The sequence below is a fragment of the Eschrichtius robustus genome, chromosome 11 (assembly GCF_028021215.1).
Source record: "Eschrichtius robustus isolate mEscRob2 chromosome 11, mEscRob2.pri, whole genome shotgun sequence".
Taxonomy (NCBI): domain Eukaryota; kingdom Metazoa; phylum Chordata; class Mammalia; order Artiodactyla; family Eschrichtiidae; genus Eschrichtius; species Eschrichtius robustus.
Genome location: NC_090834.1, coordinates 24,312,984 through 24,326,666, shown reverse-complemented (window position 1 = coordinate 24,326,666; position 13,683 = coordinate 24,312,984). Strand labels below are relative to the sequence as shown.

Genomic DNA, 13,683 nt, shown 5'->3' with positions numbered 1-13,683 from the left:
CCCATGATGCTTTCTCCCAGATGTCTCCTGTCTCCAGCTATATATGGTGTTTGTTGTGCATTAAATTATTAATGTGTAGCAAACTTCCTCACATGTTTTCAAATGTTTTTCTCCTTTCCCCCATTGGGCTGTAATGAAAGAACTTCAAATAATTATAAACCAGAGATTTTTGAGATAGAAACTCAAAATCTAGTTCAGTCCTCTCACATTACAGATAAGAAAACACAGACCCAGATAAGTGAATTATTTACCCAGGATCACTTATAAACAATGTTTCCCAGGCATTGACTGCATCAGAGATAAATACTATAACCATCAATGGTTACACAAACACTTCACTTGTTCCCAATTCAGTTTAAAGAATCAAAATAAAAGGTAAAAGGTAGAATTTCTGAGAAATTGCTTTAGTTATTTGCTTTAGTAAAATATGTCACTGCATTTGCAGAGTTCTTGCTCTATTTTATTAAAGCTAATTCTATGTAAAGGTACTCACCAAATTCACCCTCAGTCATCCTGTTATGCATTGAATTGTGTCCCCTCCAAAGTTAAATGTGTTGAAGTCCCAACCCCCAGTACCTCAGAATATGGCTTTATTTGGAAATAGTGACTTTCCAGATGTAATTAAGGTCACTAGGATGCACCCTAGTCCCTTTTCCCCTCACTTGTGCACCACATAGTTCCTTTCCTTGAGTCTCTGGACACTGTCCAGTGATGAGTTGGACTTAGGGAAAGGAAGAGGCTCTGCCTAGGCTTTGAGCCTCAGTCATATGCTCATTCAATTTCCAGAACTTTCTGCATTGGATTACCAGGCATATACACCTAGATTATAAAATGTTGTTGATCATTTCTTGTCTTCTCCTTCAAGAACCGTATAGATGGCAGGGCCAAGGCAGAATTCAGGTGTCCTTGGGTCAAAATCTTATTTTTATACGCTAAACTTTATATGTTTGAGCTTCACTCTCTGTGTAGTAGGATGGAGTAAAGGTTTATAAACAGAAGAAGGACATGATCAGATAGACCTATGTACCTCCCAGATGTCCACTGGAGTCTTCTTCACCTTTCAGATCCAAATAAGATCTGGATCAAATTTCCATGTCTTATCTGGGGGAGTACAATGCCTTTTTGAAGACTTCTGTGAAATACCAAGGGATTTATGTTCTTATGGTTACCTCAGCCTCTAAGCTCCCATATCTGCTCTATTAGTTCTGTTTAGGCATCTTCTATTCTGTACCTATTGCTATTGCTCTGTATCTCACCAACCCAGACACAAAACTTAGAACTTTTATTTTATTGCCACAATGCAAACCCCGACATGTGGCATTTGTATGTATGGAACCCTTTGCTAAGATGAATAGGGTTTGTGATGTTTATAATAACTCTCAAGGAAAACTGAGAAGAAACTGACTATGTTGGTCCAGGACTGTGCAGTGAGGCTAATGAGTTCACACTGCCCCAAACTACATGTTTGGGGAGCTTCTCCAGCACCATTCAACATGCACATGGAGCATGTACAGTTTAACTGGCCTGGACTTGGAGTATAACTGAAGGAAAAGGGAACACGGTATTTTGATGTGTGGTTTAAGTGACAGATCTAGGCTGATTTGGGCTGTTGGTAAAAACTAACGGGGTTTAGACATGAAAAGATTATATGGTCTCTAGTGCCACCTGTTGCCCAACTAAATGAAGAACTACCAACTTTTTTTTTTTTTTAACATCTTTATTGGAGTTTAATTGCTTTACAATCGTGTGTTAGTTTCTGCTTTCTAACAAAGTGAATCAGTTATACATATACATATGTTCCCGTATCTCTTCCCTCTTGCGTCTCCCTCCCTCCCACCCTCCCTATCCCACCCCTCTAGGTGGTCACAAAGCACCGAGCTGATCTCCCGGTGCTATGCGGCTGCTTCCCACTAGCTATCTATTTTACATTTGGTAGTGTATATATGTCCATGCCACTCTCTCACTTTGTCACAGCTTACCCTTCCCCTCCCCATATCCTCAAGTCCATTCTCTAGTAGGTCTGCGTCTTTATTCCCGTCTTGCCCCTAGGTTCTTCATGACCTTTTTTTTTTTTCTTAGATTCCATATGTATGTGTTAGCATACAGTATTTGTTTTTCTCTTTCTGACTTACTTCACTCTGTATGACAGACTCTAGGTCCATCCACCTCACTACAAATAACTCAATTTCGTTTCTTTTTATGGCTGAGTAATATTCCATTGTATATATGTGCCACATCTTCTTTATCCATTCATCTGTTGATGGGCATTTAGGTTGCTTCCATGTCCTGGCTATTGTAAATAGAGCTGCAATGAACATTTTGGTACATGACTCTTTTTGAATTATGGTTTTCTCAGGGGATATGCCCAGTAGTGGGATTGCTGGGTCATATGGTAAGAACTACCAACTTTTCATCGTTCTCTGAAGAACTAGACACCTGGAGATTAGGGGAAAAATGCCTGATTTTAACAACATCCCTCAAAACAACAGCCTCCCAAGGCTGAGCTGGGGGCAGGGTAGGAAGTGGTACTGGGTGGTTCAACTGCAGTGGCATCTGCTCTGGACAGCAGAGAAATAGCCAGTTTAGAAGGAGCCTCCAAGCATGACATCCCCTGTGAGTACCTTAGGACCAGTAGCAACAGGCAGGCTGTAATGGAAAAAACAAGGGGTTTTTCAGACCTATATTCATATTCTACTAGCTACAGTTATCTGTATTTCTTCTCCCAAGTGAGGGAACCTCTGTCATATATTTATAACATATATCCAGTAAATATAAATTTAAAACTCTCTTCAAAAGGTTGTATCAACACTTGCTTAATGTTTTCAAGGAAGATCCCTAAGAAAATATAAACCACAATTATCTCATGAATTCCATTTTTAATAGAAATTTTAAAACCAGATGTCTATGGTTTGGAAGGTAAGGTGCACCTTTGCTCTCTCTTTTGTACAGAGCACATTCATTTAAAACCGAGTTCCCAGACCTTGTGGATGTTCCATCAGATGGTCACGAAGGTGCCATGGAGCCCGTAAGGCATTTGCACAGGCACCTCTGCTCGGCCCAGTTCTTCAAAGTTCTTGGCATCCAAGACTAGGAGGAAGTTTCTTTCATTCTAGAAAAGGAAAGCCAATACTGAAAATTCTCTTATTTTTTTTCTATAAAAAAATCTGTCTGTTTCCTCCAGTGGGCTGTAAAATTTCTAAGACAGAGACTACATATTACTCATCTTCATGTCCACCCCCAGCAACTAGCACAGTGCCTTGCCTATTCATTCACTAAATGTTTGCAGAATGCTGAACTGAACAGAAAAGGAAATTACAGCTGAAGAAGTTCATATCTAGAGTAAAGAATAAGTTCTTTATATCAATCACCTTCATAGGATCTCTTCGGGTTTAAGGATCTTTTTACCTGCCCCTTTTCAATCTCCTAAGAGACATAAAAATCCTTCTAAAATGAAATGCCTCCATTTTGTGTTACTTTGGAGCTGTTCAAAATGTAGCATTGCAAGGCAGACTGAGATTTGCCCTGGTCTAATTACAGGAGTGGCAAGTACCTGGCATGAGGACCAAGTCCTCCTAAGCCCATGGCAGGCATTACTAATTGATCACAGCACTTTCCTCACCTAAACCTTAAAAAGCCTCAGAATCCAACACCCCAGTAATAATTGATCAAAGCTGGTACTCAAAGTGAACCTACTGCCACAAGACTGCCCTAGACAAGAAGTTATATATCGACATTATTGGGACTTCCCTGGTGGTCCAGTGGTTAAGACTCCGTGCTCCCAGTGCAGGGGGCCCAGGTTCGATCCCTGGTCAGGCAACTAAGAGCCCGCATGCCACAACTAAAGATCCCATGTGCTGCAACTAAGACCCAGTGCAGCCAAATAAATATTAAAAAAAAAAAAAAGATGTCAACATTTTTGAGATACTAGGTCAGGGCCTATCACATTAGATTTTTGGATCACTCAATTTATTTTATTTTATTTTTTAGGTTTTTTTTTTTTTAATATTTATTTATTTATTTATTTTGGCTGCACCGGGTCTTCGCTGCGGCATGTGGACTCTTTAGTTGCGGCATGCATGCGGGATCTAGTTCCCCGACCAGGGATGGAACCCGGGTCCCCTGCATTGGGAGCACGGAGTCTTACCCACTGGACCACAAGGGAAGTCCCTTGGGTCACTCAATTTAAATTGGCAGCACAGATGGTGGTATGAAACATTAGACTAGAATTCAGAAGTTTGGGATTTAAATACTGGCTTTACCACTATGAGATCTGATGCAAGTCTCTTTCAACTTCCTTAAGTTACAAATTCTACGTGTAAAATGGTACCCCACAAAGTTGTTTTGATGACTAAATAAGATAATATGTATGAATGAGGTTTGTAAATTCCTATGCAAATGTAAATTATTATTATGGTTCTAAAATAGAACTTTAAAACAGTAATAAAGTACTGATTATGATAAAAGGGTACCCAAATAATAAGGAGAGGAAGAAAAGGGAGAAGGTGCCAAATTGGAATCAAAATAAACCATCAACAGCATCACTAAATATAACCCTCAAAAAGCCCAGTGCTATTTCTCTTTCTGACGAGTGACGGAAATACATTTACCTGGTTGGGAGTGATCACCACAGAAAGAATAACCCCACCGTCTTCTTCATTGGTTCCTGGTACTGGAACAAAAACAGGTTCGGAGGGATAAAAGCCATCTTCTCTCCAAACCTGTAAGTCCCCAGAAAAGTATTTGATAAAAGACTGGTTATGAGCTAGAAGCGTTCTATAGTGATTGTCAGTCCCAGCATGAATTTGGCTGTCAATGCAATGATCCAACAGTAGAAGAATCAGGCTTACTGAGTTAAATATAGGAGAGGGAGCTTTTGCAGCTACAGATTCCATCATCATCAAACACAACTGGTGTAATTATAGTTTCCCATCAACCTGAAATAGAGGTGTCCCATGATTTCTCTCAAAATACTATCAAGCATAGAATTATTTCTCTGGGCTTGTGGTTCATTTAGATTCCCTAGAGGGAACATACCCCTAATCTATGTGATTCCATGGTTCTCAGATTTAATAAAAGTAAGTGGCTGAGCTTCTTAAATATTAAAAAATCTCAAGACCTACCTTAAAAAAAAAACAGAAATTAATTCAAAGGGCAGAATAGGTTTTTTAAGAGTTCAGAAAAGGAAAGAGAATTTCATTACCGTCAGTGTCTTGTTCACCACGTCAACCTTGATCAGAGAATCGCCCACCAAATGCCGAAAGCCACAGCCATAGAAGAACTGATACTTTTTGCCACTGAATTGGCCATAGTTGATCTGGGGAAATTCAACACCTCCTTCCTCTTCTAGGTCCTCAGGATATAGATTTTCATAAGAACACCAAATCTAAATCAGGGCACAAAAGGATTTGTAGTGATTGCTTAATTCTTACTTTCTTCAGTGTAGGTCAGCGTGGGGCTAACACCCTATAAGAGTTTGTGACGGGGCTTGAAAACTGAGGTTCTATGTCATTTTTTAATATTGTTCCTCTTTTCATCATGTGTATGAACATATAAAAGATTATCTGGTTTTGTGACTAAGCTGTCAAATGGCATAGGAGGTAGAAGTGGGCTTTTATTCTACTAAAGCTGAGACATTGTTAGCTACACAATGATATGTAAGTGCAAATTATCTAAAAGGTGGGGATGGTCAATTCCTATCTCAAATACTTAGACATTCCACAACCATTAGAAAGTTTCATATATTTGTTTCAAAACACAAAAGGGATAGGTAAATACACTGCTCACTCCCACACAGAATTCTGTGGCTCTTTTGCAAGCCATGCTCCGTGACCTTACCCTGCTCAGCTGAATGTTATAAAACTTACTGGGCACCAAACATTGTGGAGAACAGCCACACTACATAGCCACACTACTTTACTAGTGAATGAAGAAACACTACTGAGGATCAAAGTCTTAGTCTAATGTCCACTCATAGCATACCTTTCCATCAGCCTGTTTCACAGCACTGGCTGAAGAATAGGACAACGGGCTGAGGTTCTCTCCCTCAGGGGCATTCAAACTGACACGTAAGGGCAAAACAAACCTTCGAGGAAAAGATCTGGCTACTGAATTATAGACCTGTTCAGGAGAGAGAAATAAACTGTTGAGATAATTGTCATTCATAGACTAACAGCATGTCCCAATAACTGAGATCCAGTCAATATTATTGGCATTTCTAAGTAATTGCATAAATGATCACTTTCACTCATTCATTTACTCAGCAAATATCAGTTGAGTACCTACAATAGGCCAAGCTCTGTTTTAGACACTGAGAATACAACAGTGAACAAAACAGTCTCTGGCCTTATATTCTAGTGGAGAAAGAATGATAATAGATATGAAATATATGTTACTTAAGTAGTATCAAATAAATAAATGATTATATAGCTCAAAGTCAGATAGTGATAACTGCCAATAAGAAACACACTGAAGGGTGAGGGACTAGAGAGTAAAATGGGTGCTTCCTTCCTCAGGTTTGGTCCAGGAAGAACTCTGTGTGGAAATGGGCTAACTTATTAGCAGGCCTGGGTTGCTCAAACCCTGCATATTCTCAGGAAAGGCCCGTTTTCATGACTGGTCCTTGGCCCGCACCTGGGAACGGAGCTCTTTGAATATTCAGTCTGATAAGAGTATGTTCGCATGCCTGAGGCCTTGAGGCGTACTGTACTAATTTGTTCTTATAGTTTATGCTAACAACGTGATTCATAATGAACACCTGCCTTCTCTATGGGGCTCTAGAACTTCAGTAATTGAGGTTACTCATGTAGGGGCTATATATGTTATGTGTTGATCCCCAACAAACACCCTGGACCACCAGCTTGGTGGGCTTCCCTGGCAGGCAACATTTCGCACATGTTGTCACGAGTTGCTGGAGGAATCAAGCATATCCTGGGAGAGGGCTCTTGAAAGCACGCACCTGGTTTCCTCCAGACTTCATCCCATGTACCTTTCTTTTTTTCTGATTATTCTGGGACCCATAAGCCCTCCTAGTGAATCATTAAAACAAAGAGTGGTTTTGGGGATCCCCCCAACACAGCATCTCTGCAGAGATGATGCTTAAGCAGGAGATCCTAATAAAATAAGTGTATTTTTTATGACAGTAAGAATGGTTTAAGCACATCTTCCTCTCTTGAAATATTGTAAGATGGGGAACAAACTATGCCATTTTCCCCCATATACCTAGCCCATATTACCTCCATAACATGCAGAAATGTTTTTACTAAGTAAAGACTTAGTGCTATTTTTAACCTTTGTAAACAATTAGCTTTTAAAATTTTATTTTTAAATTTATTTAAACATTTTTGTCTTTTGCAAAACCATAGGTGAACAAAAAGAGAGTGCCAATAATGGTTAGTTAGGCAATATGGATCAACTGTTTCCCTGAGAACAGATAGAAAAACTGGACAAAATGTTTAAAACAGCGATTTGAAGGCGCTGGTGAGCTAAAAAAGGCAATGAAGAACAACGGGGCATCGATTTGGAAGGAGAAGGAAACCCACAAAAACTACATATTGGGGGCAAATTTTCCACTAAGGACATCAGCTGCTTTTAAGAACAAGCAGCTGAAAGGCTGAGAAAATATAAAAGAATTTTTTATTAAACGTTTTAATTTTGAGATATATATTGCAGACCCACAAGCAGCTGTAAGAAATAATACAGAAAAACAAACAATTGATTTTAAAATGGGCAAAGGACTAGACTAGACATTTCACCAAGATATACAAATAGCCAATAAGTACATGAAAAGATGCTCAACATTATTAGTCATTAGGGAAATGCAAATCAAAATACAGTAAGATAATACTTCACACTCATTAGGATGGCTATCATAAAACAAAAAACAAAACAAAACAACAAAAAAAACAAACAAAAAAAACCCAGAAAACAACAAGTGTTTGTGAGAATGTGAAGAAAGTGGAACCCTCGTGCATTGCTGGTGGGAATGTAAAATGGTGCATCTGCTGTTAAAAACAAGTTGGCGGTTCCTCAAAGAGTTGGATATAATAGAATTATCATATGATCCAGCAATTCCACTTCTAGGTATATGCCAAAAAAGAATTGAAAACAAGGACTCAAACAGATACTTGTACACCAGTGTTCATAACAGCATTATTCATAATAGCCAAAAGCTGAAAACAACCCAAATGTCCCCCAACAGATGAATAAACAAAAGGTAGTATATACATACAAGGAATATTATTAAATCTTTAAAAGGAATGAGATTCTGATACATGTTACAACATGGATAACCCATGAAAAGATTATGCTAAATGAAATAAGCCAGACACAAAAGAAAAAATCTTGTATGATTCTACTTATATGAGGTACCTAGAATAGGCAAATTCATAGAAACAGAAAGTAGAATAAGGGCTACCAAGAGCTGGGGAGAGGGAGGAGATAGGGAGCTGTTATTTAATGGGTACAGAGTTTCTGTCTGGGATGATGAAAAAGTTCTGGAAATGAATAGTGATGTTGGTTGCACAACATCATTAATGTATTTAATGTCACTGAATTATACACCTAAAAATAGTTAAAATAGTAACTTTTGTGTTATGTATATTTTACCACATTAAGAAAAACAAACAATGCAGAGAGATCCCATGTATCCTTCATCCAGTCTCACCAATGATGACCTCTTACATAACTACACTACAACGGGGAAACTTACATGGATATAATCCACCAACATTATTCAGATTTCACCAATTTAACACACATTCATTTGTGTTTGTATATGTGTGTGTGTGTGTGTTTAGTTTTATGCAATTTTATGACATGTAAATTCATATGATCACCACCATACTCAAGGTACAGAACAGTTCCATCACCACAAGGATCCTTCATGTTACCCTTTTATAAGGATATTGCCATACCAACTCCCCCATCACTTGGCCCTAATGAGAAGAGATTTTGATAGTTTTGAGGAGCTAGAGAAATAAAAGTTGTAGTTCAAAGTCTCCAAGAAGGGGAAGCATTGATAAACCTCTAGCTCTTTGGGTCAGGATCCCTTAGGCTGTACCCTAGAAGTAAAAATAAACAAAAATAGTCCAGCTCTTGCAGCGACTGTATCACGTTTCAAATTTTCTCAATCCCTATAACTAGATTAAGAATATCTTCAATTGATAATGTACTCTAGCCATCTGCCAGAAGCAAATGAAAATCTTCCCTAGAGGAAGATAACAGAGTCTCAAAATATCCCTCCTACAATTTTTCAAACACAGTATTCTGTATAGAATAAAAATTAGTCAGCACATGAGACGAGAAGAGAGCACGATTTAAAAAACAACAACAACAAGATAAACAACAGATGGTAGAAACAGAACCACAAGTGATCCAGATAATAGAGTTATCAGACTTTAACTATTCTGAATATGTTGGAGGAAATTATTTTAAATTGGGATTGTAGCAGAGAACTAAAATTATAAAAGAGAAAGGAATCAAAATTCTAGAACTGAAAAATGCAATGAGTTTAGGAACATAGTGCCTAGGTTTAACAGCAGAATATACACAGCTGAAGAAGAATGTTTGAACTGTAAGATAGATAAGAAGAAAATATCCACAGCAAGATACTTAGACCAAAGGATAGAAGATACTAAAAAGAACATAAGCAACAGAGGGATAGAGTGAAAAGGGGTAGCATATGTGTACTGTAATCCCAGAAAGAAAAGAGAGAAAAGACTTACCAGATACAATATTTGAAGAAATAATAGGTGAAATTTTTCAAAACTAATGAAAGACATCAAACCATTGATTCAAGAATCTTTAAGGAAAAAAAAAGTAAAAATAAATCAAAAGGAACTCATACTAAAAAATATCATAGTACTAACTACAGAAAACCAAAGAGAAAATCTTTGCGGGGTGGTGGTTCAACTTCAAAGGAGCAAAGCCTTAGACTGACAGCTGATTTCTTAAGAGAAATCAGAAGACAATGAAATGATATCTTTAAAGTGTCAAAAGAAAATAACAACCTAGATTCTTTATCCAGTGGAAACATCCTTCAAGAAAGAAGGTAAAATAAAGACATTTTTCTGACAAGCAAAAACAGAGATTTCATCACCAGCATATCTGAACTAAAGAAAATACTAAAGACATTCTTCAGTCAGAAAGAAAATGATTCCACATGGATGCTCAGAGAGGCTAGAAGGAATTAAGAGCAAGAGAAGGTACAGATGTGGGTAAATGGGTAGTATGGGTAATTATGACTACATAAAACAACATTAATAATAATGCCTTATAAGGGTTAATATATAGAGAGAATTAAAATATATAAGAACAGTAGCATACAAATCAGGAGTAGAGTAAATGAAGTTAAAGTGTTCCAGGGTCCTTGCATTGTCTGGAAAGAATTAAAAGAACTGATTTATAATACATTGTGTTAAATCAAGGATGCATATTGTAATCTCTCAAATAATCACTAAAAGAATGTATAACTACCAAGCTAATGGTCAGAGGGTGGAGTGATGTTTGGGGGAGGGGAGGTGGAAATGAAATAATAAAATATACTCAACTAATGTAGAGAAGGCAAGAAAGGAGAGAAAACAAGAACTAGTGAGACAAATAGGAAGCAAATAGTCAGATGGCATATTTAAACCTCAAAATATTAATGACTGGTTTAACTAAATGCCCCAATCAAAAGTCAAGAATTAGCACAATGGATTTTCTAAGTATATGCTGCTTACATGGTACATATTTAGAAAGGTTAAAAGGATGGGAAAGTTATAGCACGCAAACATCATGGCAAAAAGCATTACTTAGAGATAAATATTCAATAAACCAGGAAGGTAAAACAATTCTAAATTTGTATGCACACAGAGCACCAACATATGTAAATTTTAAATTAGCATAACTATGAGGAGAAACAGAAAAATCTATACTCCAAGCAAAAGATTTTAATATACATTTCATGTTATATGTTAACTGATAGATAGAGATCAATAAGAATAAAGAAGATTTGAATAATATTATTTAAAAATATGACCTAATCAACATATATAAAACACTACATCCAAAATTCATTATTTTAAATGCACATAAAACATTTTTCAAAATAATCTTTTGCTGGGCCATAAAGCAAATCTCAATAACTTTCATAAACTTCAAATCATACAGTAAAATTAAGGTAGAAATCAATGGGAAAAATAACTAGAAAGATTTCCATTTGTCTGAAAGTTTAAAAAAAATTTTCAAAGAACAAATCTCAGTGAAAGTTAGAAAATAATTTAACTGAATAGTAATAAAACATATCAAAACTTGTGGGATGCTCTGCTAGACAGAGATTTATCATCCCAAAGGTATATATGTTGAGGAGGGAAAGGTAGAAAAATAACAAACTAAGGTTTTATATCCTTAGTTAGAAAAGGAACACATTAAGCACAAAGAAAGTAGAAAAGGAAATGAAAATAATAGCATAAATTGATGAAACTGAAAACAAACACACATTAAAGAATATCAACTAAGCCAAAAAGTTGGTCTTTTGAAAAGTCCTCATTAAATTGATGAGAACCTAGCAAGCCTAAAGGAACAAAAAAGACAGCAAAAATAACCATATAAGGGATAAAAACAGGGGCTATCAATTAACCCTACCTACATTTTTTTAAAACATAGAATATCATGAATAACATTAGATCAACAAATTTGAAATTTTAGATGGCATTAATAAATTTCTTAGAAAAAGACTATTCACCAAATCTGACACAATAAGAAATAGAGAATCAGAATAACCCTATACTATTAAAGAAACGTAATTTATAATTTAAGATCTACCTATAAAGAAACTTACGGGCCCAGATGACCTTACTGTTGAATTATTCCAAACATTTAAGAAATAATGCCAATCTTACACTTTTCATGCAGAGAATAGAAAAGAGAACAATTTCCTACTCACTGTATGAGATTAGCAAAACTTTAATAACAAAACCTAACAAGGGGGCTTCCCTGGGGTGCAGTGGTTAAGAATCCGCCTGCCAATGCAGGGGACATGGGTTTGAGCCCTGGTCCAAGAGTATCCCACATGCCGCAGAGCAACTAAGCCTGTGCACCACAACTACTGAGCCTGTGCTCTAGAGCCTGTGAACCACAGCTAACGAAGCCCACATGCCACAACTACTGAAGCCCGAGCGCCTGGAGCCTGTGCTCCGCAACAAGAGAAGCCACTGCAATGAGAAGCCCGTGCACTGCAACGAAGAGTAGCCCCTGCTTGCCACAACTAGAGAAAGCCTGCACGCAGCAACGAAGACCCAACGCAGCCAAAAATTAAAATTAATTAATTAATTAATTAATTAATTAAATCCATTTAAAAAAACTAACAAGGACATTATAAGAAAGAAAAATTACAGGCCAATCTTAATCATGAAATTGATGCCAAAAAATGCTAAATAAGATATTAGCAGAGAAAATCCAGAAATATATTAAAAATACAGTGTGACCAACTGGGATTTACTTCAGGAATAGAAGGTTAGTTTAACATTCAGAAATCAATCAATGGCTATTATAAACGTTTTAAAATCAATCAGTGTATCTCACCACATTTGTAGAAGAAAGGATAAGTCATGTCATTATCTCAACAGTGCAAAAAAAACATTTGATAAAATCCAACATCCACTCATGAGAAAAATTATTAGTAAACAAGCAGGTGTACATCAGCATCATAGTGCATGATATGCTCCCCTTGTCTCTCCCTTCAGTCTACAACCAATAACATAATGTTAACTCAAGAAAGGTTCATCTGCCCAACACACTGGAAGGCTGGAGAGTTCCACACATTTGTACATCTAAAGGTGGGTGGACTGGAGCACACTGAAGAGGCAGAACTGAGAGGAAAGCAGAGGTGGTGCTTATAATCCCGACCCCCGGCTACAGTAGCTGAGCCTGCAGCCCCAGAGAACCCAGTAACAGCAGGGGAGGCAGCACACATGACTCCGGCCTCCTGGCTGCAGCAGCACCCACAGCCGCAGGGAATCAAGCAACAGTGGCAGCGGGGCCTGTGACCCCTCCAGCCATGGAGGTGTTCACAACCCAGCCCCCTATCCACAGCTGTGGTGCCTGGGAACCCAACAACTCCAGACACAGCAGAGGCCCCAGCTGCCCTGGCTACCCCCACCACCACCCTCCCCCAACAGCAGCAGTGCCTGCAACACAGGCAACCCCAACGTGACAGATGTACCCACCATCCCGATGCCCGAGGCAGCAACACCAGCAGCAACAGTGACACCGGCAGCAGCAAAGCACCAGTGACCCTGGAGGCATAAGGTATGAGAGGGAGGGCACCAGGCAACCCCTCTCACAGAGGTGGTAGAGGGTGGAAAGTGCTGATTTTCAAATATAGCCAGAGGCAGCTCAAGTAAGAGAAACCAAAAACTTGTGCCACCTACTTATGAACAAAAGAAAGCCCTCTAATAACTAACCTGTTGAATTGTTAGCATCTAGTAAAAAAAAAAAAAAAAAAAAAAAAAGCTTTACCTAAAGAAGAAAGGTGTTTGCTACTTCAAATGTGCTGGCTACATCAACTCATTAAGCACCATAAAAAAAACATGGTAACACAGTATCACATAAAGAAAAAGACAAATCTCCAGAAATCAAACCTAAAGTCATGGAATATTACAATCTAACTGATAGAGAATTCAAAATAGCTGTCCTGAAGAAACC

At 37.9% G+C, this 13,683-nt stretch overlaps 1 protein-coding gene across 4 annotated transcripts in view; it reads right to left on the bottom strand.

Annotated features, from left to right (window-relative positions):
- Window positions 1–1,859: 1,859 nt before the first annotated feature.
- Window positions 1,860–13,683, bottom strand: part of BCO2 (beta-carotene oxygenase 2) — a 57,161-nt gene continuing 45,337 nt past the window's right edge. For 3 of the 4 annotated variants that reach the window (XM_068554727.1, XM_068554730.1, XM_068554729.1), the window contains 4 exons: window positions 5,980–6,117; window positions 5,201–5,383; window positions 4,608–4,718; window positions 2,857–3,109 (listed from right to left, as the gene is read on the bottom strand). In XM_068554727.1, the coding sequence (XP_068410828.1) occupies window positions 2,996–3,109; window positions 4,608–4,718; window positions 5,201–5,383; window positions 5,980–6,117 (546 nt within the window). In that variant the 3' untranslated portion in view covers window positions 2,857–2,995. Of the gene's footprint in view, window positions 2,647–2,856; window positions 3,110–4,607; window positions 4,719–5,200; window positions 5,384–5,979; window positions 6,118–13,683 lie in introns of those variants that run through there. The other variant, XM_068554728.1, reaches the window with a different exon arrangement.